Consider the following 18,304-nt stretch of genomic DNA (forward strand, 5'->3'; position numbering starts at 1 on the left):
TTCAACGGAAGTGGAAGGGTGATTCATTCGCTGCTGCTGCTACGGCTCGTTTTTTTCCTTTTCATTTTCTTTCTCTCGCTATCCTTCTTTGCAGCGTCGAGAGTAATATATACCAATGCATTAAATGGAATTAAACATCGAGAAATTCGAGCCAAGCTCTTGCGGTCAAATGTGCTCGATTATACGTACGCTGTCGTCGTCGTCATTTTCGCTGGTGAATTAGCGTACGATTTTTCTCGCGAATATGTTTATCTGAAAAATTAATCATTTCTGATAAGCCTCGAGACACGTACGCAACTAACAGCATCCATTTACGCGATCTTTGGCTCGACTTGATCGTTGCCTCGGCGTCCATTCGTCTTTTGGGCACATAAGTTCACGCGCGCGCGCGCGCGACACCACCACAAAAATTTCTCGTATCGTTACCCACGCACGCGCGCACGCTACGCGGCAGAGTCATTCATAAAGTGGCCCTCCATCTCGTCATCCGACTCGTGTTCTATTCAAATTTTCGCACTCTCGCGCGCAGCTTTATCGCGGATAAATTAACGGCCCGTACGATTTCTCTTGGCATTCCGAGAGATGTTATCGCGGCGCGTCCTCCCAAGATGAATACTCCTATGGGGTTTTAATGGGTTTGACTTTTGCGGAGACAGGCTGATGACAGCGCGCGAGCCTGCGCGTCCGAAGCTTAATTTAGCACCTCTTTTGTCTGACTTTTTTTTTCTCGAGGACATCGCACACGAGGTGGAATATGTATACCTGTCTTTTTTCTTGTACAGAGCGGCTGTCGCGTTCGAGTGATAATTTTCGTGCGCAGCAAGACACGTGTGTACGTGTGTGCGAATTCAAGATGTCAAAGATTCGGAAGCGCGAGGGGCTTTTACAAGGAAAAAGTCGCAGCCCTCGCGCGACCGGCGCGAGTTTTACAACGCAGATCCACCCCCCGAGTGTAACAAAAGTCGCCGAGTCAGCTACTCCGGAATTCTCAAGTGCTGAGAGCTCGGGGCGCCTAAAAAAAAAAAAGGAAGAAAAGTATAGATGTATGTATTATATGGATCGAAAAACTGCGCCATTGCCATCTCTCTCTGTCTCTCTCTCTCTCTCTCTCCTAATAGTGTTAAGGTGCGGACAGAGTGGGTGGGGTCGAACGCGGCGCGCGCGCGAGTCTCTTTCTCTCGGGCGAAAAGACCACCCAGCCGCTGTCGTCGTCGTCGTCGGCTCCGCTCCGCTCTCTGTATGTGCACCGTGTGTTGGCGCGCTGGCAAAAGCGTGGGCGCCATTCTTTCTCAACTTTAACTTTATATAGCATATACACACACGTATCGTTTGTAGCAAGGTACGACGACGGCAGGAACGATGCCGCCGCACATATGCCATTTTCCCTTCGATAACTCGCACACACGCGACGGCAGCGGCACATGCATATCCTCCCCCTTCAGCAGGACGATTCTTTCGGAGTATTTTACTCTCGCGCGGATGGATATAAACCGAATTAAAAAAACCGTCCGAAAAAAAGAAATTTCGTGAGGTATAAGAAGCGAGCGTGGCGTGTATTTAACGCGTCTTCGAGGCTGCGGAGATCATTAATAATCGGAGAGTTATGACTCGAGAAAGAGACGCGGCTTCGAGATTATTCCATTGTCTTGTCAAAGCGGGATAAACCACTCGTATAACAGCCAACTAGACTACGTAAATATATACGAATGAGCCATTTGAAAAATCATCTTCCTAAGAAGTTGAACGTCGAGGAACGGCTTTACGAAGCTCTTTCAGAATATCCTGTATATGAATCCCGCGCGCGCCTGTGTGTGTGCGAGCGCGACCCGATACGAAAACAAAATCATTTCGTAATATATATCTCCTCTCTCTCTTTGACCTGTATGCCATATGCGCTCGCGACTCTGCACGAGTTTGCTCTAGCTGCGCTTGCCCTCCCCCAGTTTGAAAAGAATAAAAAAAAGAGAAAGAGAGAGAGAGAGAGTGAACTTTGCGAGACAGAGAGATAATAATAAAAAGACGAAGAAGAATAAGTAACAATATGTTACTGGCGGAGATGCCGAGCGGCAGATATAAAGGACGAATAAAAGGGAGTCGTGAGAGGAGGGAATCGGAAAAAAGTCGTCGCGTACGCGGGCGACGTTATGGGCACGCGAGCGGCAGCAGCAGCAGCAGCCGAAGACCACCGTGATCTCGTCGTCGTTGTCGTCGTCGTCGCCGTTGCCGCACTGAAATTTTCTCCGTGCGCGCGGAAATACAGAGGCTAAGTCCCGACTCTCTCTCTCTCTTCTCTGCCCTTCTTCCACGTGAATAATTCGCGAAGTCGAAGAAAAAAAAGAACGAAAGTAGTCTATAATCGATAAGCCCGAGAGCAATTTGCGAAACTAGAGAAGGTGCAGCAGGCGGCGGTGGGGGTCGGCTCTCTCTTTTACGCGGTGTACACGGTTAATTAGAACAACGGATAACACCCCCCGGTGAAATTAGTCGTTTTAATAAAAAAGAGAATGAACAAAAAAGATGAAAAAAATGGCCGGGGATGGATAGTTCAAAGAGCGAGGGATTAATTCGATAGGGTGATGTGCGTGATACTGTCGCTGCTGGGCGACAAAAAACTGTATCATCCCGTTATATAGCAGAGAGAGGCGAGGCGAAAATCGTCCTCGTCGAGTCCTCTCGAATTTTTTCTCTCTCTCTCTCTCTCGCGGGATATTTCGACGGGCGATTATATAAGCCCGAGTCCGAGCCTTGGATTATATTTGTTTCCTGCCTCCGCCTATAACGCCGGTATACAGACTCTCTTTTCTCCCCTGCTCTCCTCCCCCCTCTGGAAACCTGGGATTTCACGAGGGAGTTACGAAAAATATCAATTAAACATAAAAGCACCGAGAGCCGGTGTGTCATCCGTTAATGGCCAGCGATGTACTACGCGCGCGCGCGAGCATCCGAACGATTGTTAAATTTATAACCGACTTAATGCATCGGCAGCGCTTGTATTCTCGAATGGTTTATTTTTATAAACATTTCGGCTAATTCTATCGCGCGCTGCACGTGTGCGAAGTTCTCTCTCGAATTATACATTCATTTATTCATACGTGCTATGAAAGGTTCGTCAATATAAGTGTGTGTGTGTGTGTATAGAATATATGACGATCCGCGCCCGCGGGGCCGTGCGACAAAGTCAAAATATTCGATGGTAAAAAAGTGTCGAGTGCCAATCAATTAGGAAAAAAAAGACGAGCGTCATGTATCGATTTAAATTCGATGTATGTAGAAAGGGAAGGGGAGGGGGATGCAGTGCGTACGGACAGACATTTCGATTGAATTTTTTTTTTTTTTTTACAAACATATGTGACCTACGCGTCGCATAAATTCTTGAAATAAAATACGATGCCGATCGGTGACGAAAGTTTCGTCAAAAATAAAAAGCTCGGCGATCACGTGAATTTTATTTTGATCATCCGCGACGATGACAATGACTCGTGAGCGCGGGATGGACCATATTGGCAATTTATACGAAAATTCGGAAGCTCGAGGATATCGTTACGCAGTGACCAAGAGATTGGCACACGCCAATATCGCTCTAAATAGAGAGAGAGACTGAATAAATATATCCTCCGCTAGTTTACCCTGTGCACTTTATGTATATGCAGCAGCAACAGTAACAGCCACCGTATAATAGGCTCTTTCGTCAAATTATACGGTGTATTTTTAATTCACTGAGCACACACTAGCACACGTGCATGCTTGAATGTATAGATCGTATGTATGCAGGACAAACACACGTTGAAAGCCTGTCAATTGTGTCGGAATTGCGAGACGAACACAACTCTTTGTCGGGATGTATATTTGTCGGACTCGGATTGAGATCCGTTCACCCCGCATATGCGTATAACGATCCGTGCGTCCGAAGAGATTAATCGGAGAGCATAATGTAAGGTAGTGAAAAATTGGGTTAATTTCTTCCTGCTTTTACTTTTTTTACTTATTTGCCTCCCTTTTTCTATTTCTAGCTCGCGATCCACATGCGCGCACCGGCTTATCTCGAAGTAGCTTATTTGCTGCCATTCTCGCACGTGCGTGCATAGATATTATGCTAGTTGAAAGACCCTCCTAAAGAAAAAAAAGAAGAAAGAGCTAAAGACCGTACTGCACGCACGCATAGGACGAGCGAGAGAGAGATCGCGAGACGACGTCGCTGTGTGCTGCACCGTACTCTCTCTCTCTCTCTCTCTCTCGCAAGAGAGGCGAAAGATAGGGATCTCCACTCTCTGCCTAGCATAACGATCGTTTAACGAGGGGGCCCCCCTGGTATATTGGCGCCAGCTTCGCTTGGGCCCTGTATGTATATATAAAACTCTCTTATATAGCAGGCCCCCGAGCGCAGAAGCATTATACATTTCAGAGTCGCGACATTGGACGCACGAACGAACGCGAGAACGAGAGAGACACACACAGATACACACAGACTCACAGTTGCAGAAGAGAAAAACAATCAGCAATAAATTTTCGCGAGAGCCGATCGTCGTCGTACTCTTTTAGCTCTCACCTCGTCGACTCGGAGGAGGGAGAGAAAGAGAGGAGTTATTTACGCACTGTATATTTCCTGTCCTATAAGCTCTCTCTGACTCGAGTTTTTAAATGACTGCGAGAGGAGTTACACGCGCGCGCGCGAGAGAGAGAGAGAGAGGGGGCGACGATCGCAGAGAGGCACGAATTATCAGCTGTTACTCATTGAAGGGAGAATTATTACTCGTAATTCAGGTGCAATCAACGGATCGTTAAAACGACGACTCGCTCGAACGAGAAGAAGAGAGCCGGATAAACGTTTTTAATAGGACGTGTTAGCGTCGTCGGTGCATGCGAATATACATCGTCGAGTTTATACGAGCTCTCGCTCGCTCGCGCACGCCTCGTACTCGCGCGATATGCTTTATTTGGCCTAGACGGATGTGTAAAACGCGCGCATGCAGTATTATAGTTGCACACATAGCTATATAAGAAGCAAAAGTCAGCCACGACGATGACGACGGGGCGACGATAGAATTATTATAGTCGAGGCTGCCTGCGAGCTTAAACGCTGCAGTTTATAATATCATTTATAAAGTCGAGAGCGCCAGGCTGCGTTGACGAGGCATAATTTTTCGAGTCATTTTGCGCGTTGAATGATGCGCTAGTTGCATGTATACGACATCGATCAAATTTTACCTTCCTCTGCTATAGTACACACATTCTGCCCGGTAGTAATACGCTTCGAATCGTCAGCTGTTTTATGAAGCTCGGTCGTCGTCGAGCGCGCTCGTGCAGCAGTGTGCCTCTGTGTGTGTGTGTGTGTGTGTTACATTTTGATAGTGGCGTAATTACGGGTCAATTCGAATGCGAATTCATTTAATAAATTGCGAGCGAGTTAAGACATTAAAATAAAAGCTCTGCGCGCGGGCGGGCGCTGGTGGTGGTGCGCGCATTCCTACATGTATATTAGGTATATAACGTTACATGCGCGTCAGCGTGTACCACACGGGGGTTGGTTGGTGTGCGCGCGATCTGCGTGTCTGTCGGGCATTAACATTCGACATGGCAGGCATAAAAGTGTAACGACTCATTGCTCTAACCTTTGACTACCCCTTTTTTTTACTCTCTGACTTTGCACTCCACTCCACTCTCTCTCTCTCTCTCTCTCTCGTTATTGTTTTGGCACGGACCAGCACAAGCGCACGAAATAAAAAAAGAAAGAACGTACCAGTCGTTCGATCTTTATAGGCTAATAAAATTGTTCCTGTACACGGTAATGGAATATATAAAAGAAGTTCCGAAAAAAAAGGTGTAAATTTGCGCACCGAGACGCGGCAATTATATAAACTAATGAGTAATTCTCGACTGAAACGCCGAGATCGCTCGTGCGCACGTAACGAGAAATTGAAAAGTCATTCCGCGAATCCGTATCGCGCACGGAGGAAAAAAAAATAGGAAAAAAAACACAAATAAAATAAAACAGCCGATAGATTAGAGAAAAGAACTTGTTATTCCGCGTATATAGCAGCTCGCGCTCGAGTTTTTCCTTGCCGGCGCGCTGACAATGCTTTACATCGCGGCCAATTGTGTCAAATAAGCACCCTGTCATATGTATACACGTACAGCGTATATAGCGAGCAAGCAGGAGAGCCCGAGAGAGAGAGAGAGAGAGAGAGAAAATAGCCTAAAACAATGGCTTTGTTTCCTACGCGAATCACGATACGACTCTACGATATAACTATCGTGTGTGTATACGTGTGCGAACCTTGCTAGCTGTATGGCAGAACTCTAGCGCGCAAAAAAATATCTCGTTTCGAATCGACACGCGAACTGTTTGCTTACATGCACGCCGCGCGCCTAGGCTATATTATACGACGTTACGCTTTGTGTCCGCTCTATGCATACTCTACGTACGATACCTACGTATACGTTCCTTTTTTTCCTTATCGCGACTCTCTCGAGTTCCTATGAGTATATATATGTTCAATGGTTGGGTGAGACCGTGTGCGCTCGTGTCGCGCTGTCTTCTGGAGTTATCGAAAAAAAAAATCACTTCTGTGCGCCGAGATGCCGATGATTTGCTTTGATCGATGTCTCAATTATAATACCTCCAAGTGCAGTCAAGTTATACGGATAGAGACGGAGTGAAAAATGATGTTTCGAGCCGAGACGCTGCTTCATCTCGTTCTTCGTACGTTTAATGTGGCGTATCGAATGTATAACAGATGGAGCGAATAAAATTACGCGCCCGAGGGCCTCAACTCTTTCGACTGACAAAAAAGTGTCACTCTCGGTTCAAAAACGCCTACTTTACCGGAATTCACGAAATCAACGTCGGATCTTGTCGTAGTTGAGCCGGATGTCGTCATTTTTTTTATATCATAACGCTATAAATGCAATATGTACGCGCCAAGATTCATTTATATATACGCGCGCGTGAGACGGATGAACGCGTCGATGGTTATATTATCAAGAAGCCAATTTTTTTCACTTATAAATTCTCGTTTCTTACTTTCGTTTCTTTTTCTTTTTTTTTTTTTTTATAAATCATGCCATCCTCTACCGGAGGAGCGCAAGCTCGGTTGGCATTGGCGCCAAAGCTTCGAAGGAGATGTGTGCATATGCACGTGTATGTATAACTGGAAGCGGAAGGTCGCTTGCATGTATGTATAGCAGCACACACACACACACCGCAAAGCGAGCGTGGAAAAACGATGCCACAGCGAGATGACGCCGAACTGGCGGCCCGTTCCGCAGCTTCTTTCGTTATACGTACGGTCTCACGTGAACGTATATGTACGTATAAGAATCGGAATATCCTTTGCGGTCCGATCTCGAGCGAACTGCAATTCAGCGATCAAGAATCTGTGTATCTCAAGGTAGGGGTGTTAATTTTAATATTAGCGCATTGAATTGCGAACTAATTACGGTATGGAGTCGAGCTCGTTAAACACTGTGCGACAATGTACTGAGAAACTTTCCGAGTGCCGTGTCCTCTGCAGATCATAAGCAAGCTCAGAACGCGCAAACGTTTTCTGTGTCGCAGAAATCAAAGTAGCGAGTACTCCGATCAAAGCACTGCACACACTCGTCACATCGATGTAAAAATCATCGGTATGTTTCAAGTATTTTTAATAGACGTTTGTACTGGTTGTCAAGTAAGCATATACCTCAATGCGTTTTTATAATATATTTACTTTGAGATTAAAAAAGTTACTTTTACAAATTAACGATTTTTATGTGAAAAATAGTGTACCAATACTAAAATTAATACAAATTAGTACCAATGTTGAAATAAAAGTAAATACACTGCATACTTATTTGACCAATTAGTTAGAAGCGTTCTGTGTTTCAGAGGAAAAAATATATTCACTAGTAATGTGTGCAGTAGTTTATAAGTGGCCGTTAGGTGGCGTATAGCCTAATCGTAGGAAACCAAAAGAGAAAAATCAAAGATTCAGCAGTAAGTCTAGAAAGTTTCACAGTGCATAAGAAATATTCTCGCATTAAATGCCCCCCGTTTGCTATGCAAATATGTAAAATAAATGAAAAAAAAAAAAAAAAAAAAACCAAAAAGACGTGGTCAATGCACGCAACGACTACCGTTTCTTGTTTCTACAATATATGTATCATTGGCTCGTTGTTCTCGCATTGGTCATTCATAAAGCTGACTCGGTGCGTCGGACAGGCAGATGGGCGCACGGGCAGCATCGGGCCCGTACGACCGACGATCGAGAAGACAAACCATGTAAAGGAGAACGGCAATGAACGAGCCGATGAAATTAAACGAGTGTCACACATAAATCACACACACTCGTCGTGGAGAGAGAGAGAGAGAGAGAGAGAGAGAAGGTGCCTACTTACAATCGTGCAAATAAAAGGAATTAAAAAATTGAAATAAAAAGAAGTTAACTCACGCGTGCACCCCCGTCCCTGTGTGCACAAGAACCAAATCACCAGTCCAACAGCAGCCACATCCGATGGAATAATGAGTTGTTCACGCGCGCGCGCATCATCGCCAGGCCTATATTATATTACCGATGTATAATTGCGAGCATAAATCAGTCTTTCGTTAAGTCCTGCGCGCGCGGCCTGCGCTTCGATCTCGAGTCCGTATTATATACATACGTGCGCATACTTCAGGGGCACGAGAGCGTGGACGATGTATATTGGCATTGTCAGAGACTGCTGCTGCAGCATGATCGTGAGACGAAGAAGCAGCATAAGAAGCGGAAGGTAATCGAAAGAAGGAGGTGCCAATGCGCGAGGGGCTATTGCTTTATACCTTCGCGTTTCGATCGATCCGAGGCGATTTCTCTCTTCGACCAAATTGAGTTGGCACGCGGATTGATGTATAGGTGCATGTCTGTGTGTGTATACGTTTATACGGAGTACGTAAGCTTGCAATCGCAAAATAATTACAATTCGGATATGCGTTTTCTTCTTTTTAACTCTCTCAGAAGAGCAAATATATATTCGTATGTAATGGTCTCTTTGGAAATTTAGGACAAGCGTCGAGGTCAACGAGCTCGAGATCCGCCTCTCCTTTCCTCTCCGCTGCCGCTGCCGCTGCTGCTGCCCAGCAGCGAGTCCAGCCGAAGTTTCTTCGGAAAATCCTTGGGGGATTTCGCGAAGCATTGTTCGAGCTAATGGTTCATATGTACGTACACGAGGCTTATCTTGAGCTACCATTAGGACGCTATTTATATGTATCGTGCTCGTGGCGCTCTGTGCGCAGTGTACTTCGAATTGTTGCTCCGAAATTTTTCCTCCCAACAACTCAATGATGTATGTCGTCGAGTTATATATACACGTACACGCGGTAATGCAAGTGCAAAGCACAGCGCGATCCACCGCGCGCGCAAAATTAATGAAAATTGTGAAAGTTAAGTTCATTAGAAATTACGAGCTGTTGCTGCTCTCGCGGCTGTACTCGGATAAACGTGGGGCGCCATTAAAATGGCATCGCGCTAAAGTTACGATAAAATAATTAATGACCTAATCGAAGGCTGGCATCAAAAATCGTGTTTGCTCGTTTTTTTGCTTTTCGGCAGGTATATGAAGCCAATGCAGACAGTGCCGAGCGAGAGAGAGAGAGAGCTGCAACGAGTCGCAAAGTCCGCAGAAGCGCGCAATATCGGGGTGGGCGGTCTTACACTCCTTAAATCAGGCGGAGCTCGCTCGCTCGCTCGCTCTCTCGTGTGGCATATAAGCGAAAGAGAGAATTACACCGAGCGGTGCAGCGGTCCGGCCTCGCGAGAGATCGACGCAGCAGCCACACAGCCTCGCGTTTATTTGTTTGTTTAAAGGCTGATAATTAGAATCTGATACGAGCGATGATTATTTCGGTTGGGTGGGCGTGTGCGTTTACGTATTATACGAGCTCGTGGATGAAAGGGACAGGTTTAAAAAAGGAGAGAGACAAATCGACCAACTTATATAGACTCGTTGGCTCTTTGAGTTTATTAAAAACGAAACGAGCAAAAAATGATCATCCCGAAACCTCCTCGAGTGACGAAGTGGAAAATTTAATCGATCCGCAGTTATATATTGCGGTGCTCGCGCACAGAGCGAAACGATAAAATCAATATGATAAATAAGAATCCCGTTTACCAACACGGTAGTACCTCGCTAGTGCGTATACGTATCAAACACACACACGCATGCCTCAAAGAAGATTTATAGAAATGGAAGAATCAAAACTCCTTCGTCTGCGATCATCGATTAAATTTCCATGGTAATCGAGGTTCTTCGCGGTCGAAAGCTCAACTCCTGTAAAATTGTTACGTCGGTGGAAAAGGAATAAATTGAAGAAACCGCCGCGCGGGCTCTGTACCAGCGTAACGGCGTCGAGATTCGCACTGATTAGATTTTAATGAATACTTTAATTGAATTGTGCGCCGTCGATACGTTACAAATTGAAATCCTGCCATATACACTAGCGGCTGCAATATTAACGAGCTGCTATTTTCAACATTGCTGCGCGGAAACACGAGTATTTACGCGCACTTAAAATCTCTGTAAATTGAAACTTTTAAGCTAGGAGAATGACTCGCGCAGGGTTATTATCGTGTCTTGACACGCGCGCAAGAGGTCATTAATGGTATACCAAATACATCGATGCAGCATCGATTTTTAATGAAGTACCTCTCTCTGACGTATACACCTGCAGCGGAAGCCGACACATAACGCAGGCGCGCGACACAATGGGCATATACGGGGTACACGAGCAGCACCGTAGCAGCGGCGGCAGATTTAAGCGCGTCGCATCGATGATGGCAGTTACACGCGTCTAATGGGCATCCGTCGTAAATCAAGCTCGAGTTTTACGAGAGCTTTAGGTATATATTATATAGGCTCGCGCGCGCGCGGGGTAGCTCGAGCTTTGGCGCTGCGCGAATCGCAAATATAGCTCCTGAATATACGATGCATAACGCACAAACGTACGAGCTCCGAATGCTCTCGCATTATATGGGATGACATTGAGTGTATCACATAGATATATCTGTGCACGGGGTAAATGCGCGGAACTGATGGAATATCACGACTAACGTTGTACATCGACACTGGCACTGAATTTGATGCACGCGCCGCCGAGCTGCAGTTAAGTTCAAAACCCTGTTTTTGATTGGATGACGTTTTTATGGGCGCGCAGTGCACACGAGCGGCAACGGCATCAGCGGCGCCCGTCGGATAATTTTTCCGACTGATCTTCACCTCGACGAATGAGTATGTACGTATACGTATAGATATTATTATATATCCGTTTGGAGTCTCTCGAGATCGTGCAGTAGCAGCAGCGAGCAGCGATGCGCAGCGCAGCCTCGCTAACGTCCAATTCTCCGAGCCGACGAGCCTCATACTCGCTTATAATAATCTATCGATGAATATGCAACGGCAATTCCCCGAATATATATCCGCGCGTCTATACACTTACACGTGCACACGTGAACGGCGGGGGGAGAAGCGAGGTGAGAGATGTGGATTGGAAGGGAGAAGAAGAAACTATACTGGCCTATACGTATATAATACGACGCGCAGTAGTCGTGCCAATTACTCCCTCGGTAATTAAATCAACACCGCAGCTAATCAACGCGTTTAACCCCTTGCGCACATAGACGCGCACACACACACATACATTCACAAATCCACCAGCTCATATACATATCGTACACATAGCCATTGCTATAGCTATGCTATAGCTGCTGAAGCACACGCGAGAGGGAGAGAAAAAAAGTCAAGCCGAGAGAGAGAGATAGAGAAATATCGAGGACGATAAATCGAGTGCCTGGATGGCTGGAAATGTTTGACTCGTGTTGTTTTTCGTGCGCGCGCGCCCCTCAGCCCCGGCTCGGTTCGTATAATATACATAAGTTACTCGACGAGTAAATACCGCACGATATGTACACACACACGAGAGCTGAGGTATTATAATGAATCACGCGCGCCTTGCCAAGGCAATATACATGTATATGTAGAGCGGATTAGCAGGTTAGTACGACGCGCATACAACAACTTATTCGGGTCTCTAATGCAGCTAAAATGCACGTGTGGTGTTATATATATAATATAGCAGCGCATTACAAGCGTGTCGCGGCGCGAACTTCTAATTCAAACGCGCGAGCCAAACAAAGCCCCACGACTCCTCCTCCTCTTCCTCAGACGACGAGCTGAGACCATGCCCGCACTCGCGTATATTACTGCATTTGTGCTTATAATACACCAGAGCTAGAGCTGCTGCTGCTGCTGCTCCCCCGCGAAATGAGACTTGTGATATGTATGAGTAGCGAGTACCGAGGCTGCCTTGCCTCTATACAGAAGTCTCTATGCGCAACGATGTTATATCCACAAACACGCGGCCTCGGACAATTCATCCCGAGGGACGTGGCCCGGAGCCTGCTACAGGAGCGCTTCGTACGCGCAGACAGGAGGGATATTCTCCCATTGTGCAACGCGACTGGAGAATGAATTTCGACGGTCTCTCGGACGATTTTTTTTTACGGGAAAATGAAAAATTTTCATCGTTATGCGTGCAAAAACAATTTCGCAATTTGCCTCTAACGCTATGAACGGCAATGACTTGACGAGTTGACAAGAAAAAAATATTTCAACGAAGAATTACCGACTTTTAAGCGCGCAGCAGCAATAGTGTTCGAGCGCCGAACGTGAACGAACGCAAAATGCAAAATTCGCTGGTCACGTATGCTATATTGCGGCTTACATTCTTTTTCGGTCTCTCTCGTTTTTTTTTCGTCCTCCTGGATTGCAGTGTACACACAAAACTACGTGCACATACGTAAATCCGCGGTTACAACTGCCGCTTAGAAAATTTATCGAAACTGCGCGGCGCGCTCGTTTTGCATCGGTGTACCGCTCGCGCGCGCACGCGGGATCGAGTCAGGATAGCCTGCGCGGGATTTACGCGTAGCGGGTGTGGCGAGTTTAGCGTATTATGTGCGCTCCGATACTTTTGCCCGCAGTAGCTGTATCGCTTTTCGCGAACAATTGATTAGTTTGAATGTTATAATTTTTTCCGTAGGCTGAAAAATCCTCGAGTTCACTGAACATTTACAACAAAAACAAAATTTAAAAATTGGATAATCATAAACATAATCACAAAAATTGCTGTAAATCCTACCAAATTTTCCACATTACTTTGCAAAAATAAGCATATATCTATTTCAGGATAATACTCCAACAAAACATGATAATTGTAGCTAGGTAATGGTTATCATAATGTACGGATCAAACTATACATTTTTGAGATGTATTATTTTGAGTTCTCGGACTTTATTAGCCTTGAATTTTCAATGGATTCGAATTATTGAGGTAAGTTTTAATGTTAAGAAAAACAATGTTTATGCGTGATTCGTAGTTATAAATGCATAATATTATCATAAGAGAAACAATAAATAAAAAGAATATTATATTATGTTTGTTATAAAACTTACCTTAGTTCTGGCGAGTCGGGGTTCCTCAGCCGCAAGTTTCGCAAGTGCCTGATAGTCACCCTGTGCTGCTCGGACCAACCATTCGCGTGACTTTGCGTCCAGTTGCTGTTGAGCCGGAAGTAAAAACTGTACGTTGGTATAATAAATTCGTCGAAGCAATTATTAGTAATCAAGCGAGCAGGCGATGATGTATGAGTGAGTAAATGCGAGTCGATTTTTAATATTTTTCAAAAGCAGTTTAACCGCGAAAGAACAAAAAAATGATATTAATAACGAAGAAAATAGATTCATAACATTAGTTGAATAAAAATTATGCGGTGCGTTTTCTTAAATCAATTTGCTTGACGAGGCTTAGCACTAACCTGTCGGTTAATAATGAACGGCAAAAAATTGAAATAAAGGTAATGACTTGGATGATGATGCTAAACTTACCGATGCGACGGAAGCTCTGTCATCCTCCTCGGTTCCCTGCGGCGAGAGCAAAAAAAGACAATATTAATCACCGTTTAAATTTGATGGAGAAATCGGTCTATTACATTATATATAAAAACTGTTCATTCAGTTTCTGATTCTTATTTAATGTCCTGTAATGGATTCATGGATAAATTGAATCTAATTGAATTGATTGGTGTAGTTTTAAATCTATATTACTTAAGATTGAATTGCTATTTTTGATAATTTCTTTATATTTTCTTCAAAAGTAGTTTATAGAAATTTTTTCAAGATAAAATGTGCATTGATACGCATTGATAATATCTAAGTACTATGAAGAGCTTATAACTACAAAACAAAATTGCATATAAAAACATAAAAATAAATAAAATTGATCGTTGACTTATAAATTCAATTAAGTGGACCTTAATAATAGCCCTTTGCGAAAATCGCCTTTCAAGACAAACCAAAATCAAATTCTCATTCACCCGATGGATTAGCTTTTGGCACTTAACGCAGTTTCGTGCGGCGAGGTCGATCGACTTCTCGCTGAGAAAAGCCGTTAATCAATCTGCGGCCATTCGTCGACGAGCCAGTGATCCCTGAGATAAAAGCCAAGCCTTCGCTGGTATGCTAACACTTCAGCAATACGAAAGGCCAGCTTGTGTTTTACGTTATACGGCTTTTTGCCTCGATTCAATGTGATTTTTTTATAAACTTTATAATATTGCGTTGGAATAAAAATCCCAATTTTTGCCCATCTTCAATTCAAGATCGAAACAATGGCAAATCATTGGAATAACAACGAAGAGAAATAAACGACTAGAATCGATCTGCGTCGTTTTATGCGCGCGAGAGCATGAGCCAAAAAAAAGTGTATTGGATCCATCGCTGACGCTAAACGACTACTCATTCCTGTTAAATCGCTTGTATTTTGCACTCGTCATGCCGCGGAGGCTCCGCGCGCATATATAGCTTTTATTCGTTCGCTTGGATTGCTCACTTTGGATCGAGGCTTTTTGACGTCATCTATCATCGTTATCAATTTTCGAATACCTGTTGCTAACAGGGCAATAAAGATTTATAACACTTGGGGTGTATACGCATTAGACACCAGAAAAAGACGAAAAAGGCTCGATTCTCGATCAAATCAATTATATATCGACGGCGTTGTTCTTATTACAGTTTGGCTTTGTTTTTTGTTTCTTGCCGAACCGATCTGTACATGTTCAGGGATGAATTTTCACAGATGACGATCGTGTTACGAGCGATGATGTTGCGCCTCGCACGAGGAGGCTCCGTCAAAATTCATGAATTAATTAAGGCAGAACGTGTCAACGCCGCCATCGCTGCTGCTGCCTCGCAATTCATCCGAGATGCAAAGGTGAAATTACACATCGTATATATACGGGCAGACTCGATTAAGGTTGGGTCTACCGAGGCGCTTGTACGATATGTGCATGCACGTATCTATAAAGCTCGAGGATGCTCATAGGAAGCTGTAATCGATCAAAGCCCCGATGCGCGTCGCCTATACGGAGAGATGGCCGCGTGTCGTTCGTCGTTATACGCCGATGGAAGCTAAAAAGCAAGAACATCGAAACAACAACAATAACCACCGCATGTACTTGTAGAGAAAAATTAAACTTGGACGAAATCAGCATACGCCACTTGAAAGTACAGAGCAACTCGAACTCCGTGAAAAAAGCATATCTCTCTCGAGAGCAAGCCTAATCAGCATCCGCTAAATCAATTCATAGCGATTCTCCACTTGGAGTAATAATAATAATACACGGCAGAGAATCATTCGTGCGGAAAAGAGCGTACACAACACGAGCGGGCGCAGGTTATATGTATGCAAAGCTCACCCGTACACGGGGATAATACACGCGTCGGCGGGGTAACGCGGAGCAAGACACGACGCGGTGCCTCGAGCAGGAATTAGCTTTATTACGACCTCCGGGGCCAAAGGCACGAGCGCAATACACACACACATACGCGCGCGTGCGCCGGAACATTTTCGCCGCTGTACATCTATACGCACTGCATAATCGAGACGGCGCGTTGAAGAGTCCGAAAGGCATTCTTGAAAGTGGTAGCTTGAATAGGCGCGTGTACGAGCTTGTGTATGGGATGCTGTGTGCGTGCGTAACCAAGCGATTTATGCACCTTTTGCATCGAACACATTTATGGCCTTGCGTGTGTAGCCGCACATTCAAAGAACGTAATGGAAAATTATTATATCAAAAGGAAAATGGCTGGACATTGGGAAATCGTTGCGCTCTCCGGATAAGCCGAAATCCATAGGCCAGAATTTACGCTTACAAAGCTGCAGTACGAGTTTGTATTCGCAGGGGGAAGGGGATGCGGAGGTGGAAGAATTTAGCATAGTTGTCTAGCTCGGAGTTAGGTGAGATCGATTATGCTATTCTGCGGATAACGTTAGCCTGATTTATTCGCTTAATGGGCGTTCGTATGCATTCATTTCTGGCTGGCTTTCGCGGCGGCTGCTACCGTTGAACGAGTCGAGTCCCGCGCGCGCTTTGCCTTTCTACATCCCCACACCACACACACATACACACGTACACTCCGCACGCGGGGTTATTTCGCCCGACGACGACATCTACTATGTACTACGCGCACACGATAGCTGGTACTATATAGCTGGTGCTGACAGGAAAACTCTCGTTGCGGGTGATTCAGCGCATAGTTCGGCGACGCCTTCTCTGCTCCCGCCGCTATACCTGCAGAGCATATAGACAGTCGATTTCTGCCATGAGTGACTATAACGCGGCTCGAATCGTCATTTTGTATATTTCAATCTCTTGCGCGGCACACGTATATATGCGGATAAATTGCCACCGTTCCAACAACTACTACACGAATCGATCAAAAAAGCATCGTATTGCCGCGCAGCACACCGCGGCTATGCGTGTGTATATCGAGAGAGAGAGAGAGAGAGCCGTGTTCGACATAAGCGTTTCCATGTCGGGATCCATGTACGATATAAAATCTACAAATAAAAAATCCGACCACCGATTGCAGACGTATATTAACACACAAGCTCGGCCGAATAAAGTGGATATTATTGTGGTACCCGCTGCCGACGGTATAGTACACACGGCGATCCGAATCGAATTCTAGATGATTCATGTGGCGTTGTATTTTCGAATGTTTATCGTTGTCGTTGTCGTCGTCGCGACGTATAATACGCACGCCCACCCGTTGCAATATTTTCTCTGCATCTCTATCTCTCGGCGCGAGGCGGCTCAGTGGAGTTTGTCATCTCTCGAGCCGCGTATAGCGCCGATGAGTTGCTCCACAAACACATGCATATACACACACGGACGTATAACACGAGGGTTAATAAATTCTGCCATCGCTGCGACGCGATACAATACGTTGTCCCGATATTGCCAAGCAGCAGGTGAATATATCGCTGGTTTATTCAACCCAATAACGATCAAGCGATCGGTTCGAGCATTTATACCCACATTTTTTCCCGCAAATTAACTTTAATGTCACGATTAAAACGAGCCTATTTGAACTTGTAATAAAAATCCACTGTCAAGAACTTCTGAATGTACATAAAGAGCAAGAGGCAATTCGAAACTCTCGCTTACATATGTCTATCTTATCGTGCATCCTTACACGCATACCCACACACACCAACACCGAGGGCTTATTAACGCCGCAGTTGGGCCCTCTGCGCAGTTCTGCCAAGTCACGCGTGAGAACCGATCGTCAGAGTATACATACGCGCTGCTTGAAAATAAAAAAAAGGAAGAGCTGTTTATAATAAGCAGCGGAAACGGGTCAATTTTGCGTAGGCGTATATACAGCACCACGGGCTTACACACATACACGTACGCGGCAATAATGATTATTCGCACTGTTACGGCTGACTGACTGCGCGCAGAGCGTCGCGCAAATCTCGAGGTACGTAGGATATATAGTATACGACGATGACGAGGTAGAAAAACCTGGCTGGGTCCTAGATTAACACGTGCTCGGACAAGCTACGCGTCATGTTAAGACACATTGTTCGGCTTTAATAATTACAAATTGATCCGATGTTTAACTAATTCCTCGCGCTTTCGCTGGACACTGGCGCGAGTGTTGCAAGTGCAGAGATAGGCGCCAGCTGCGGGGAGGATGAATCGGTACGATGCACGATTTCAACAGAGTTGGTCAAGTCGAAGGTCGACCTGTTGTTTTCTCTTTTTCTTTCTTTTTTGGGGTCACTGCTATCTCCTCTGCAGAAAGAAGCTAAGAAAGAGCTCTAGCATTTTCGCTACGGCTCCTTAAGCCTGTTAAAGCTTAAAAGATCACTTTATTACAATCATCAACAAACAGTGTAATTGAACACTTATTGGTACGATGTATATTGATTGTTTATAACAAATCAAGGC

General features: G+C 45.1%; 1 protein-coding gene across 1 annotated transcript in view; it reads right to left on the bottom strand.

Moving 5' to 3' along the window:
- LOC111693228 (probable serine/threonine-protein kinase samkC) overlaps positions 1–18,304 on the bottom strand; it is a 57,799-nt gene that overhangs the window by 22,513 nt on the left and 16,982 nt on the right. The window contains exons 5-6 of the mRNA XM_023457521.1: positions 13,893–13,928; positions 13,461–13,586 (exon numbers count right to left, since the gene is read on the bottom strand). Of these exons, the coding sequence (XP_023313289.1) occupies positions 13,461–13,586; positions 13,893–13,928 (162 nt within the window). The remainder of the gene's footprint in view (positions 1–13,460; positions 13,587–13,892; positions 13,929–18,304) is intronic.

This window comes from Trichogramma pretiosum, unplaced genomic scaffold (assembly GCF_000599845.2).
Source record: "Trichogramma pretiosum strain Unisexual culture from Peru unplaced genomic scaffold, Tpre_2.0 scaffold43, whole genome shotgun sequence".
NCBI classification, from domain to species: domain Eukaryota; kingdom Metazoa; phylum Arthropoda; class Insecta; order Hymenoptera; family Trichogrammatidae; genus Trichogramma; species Trichogramma pretiosum.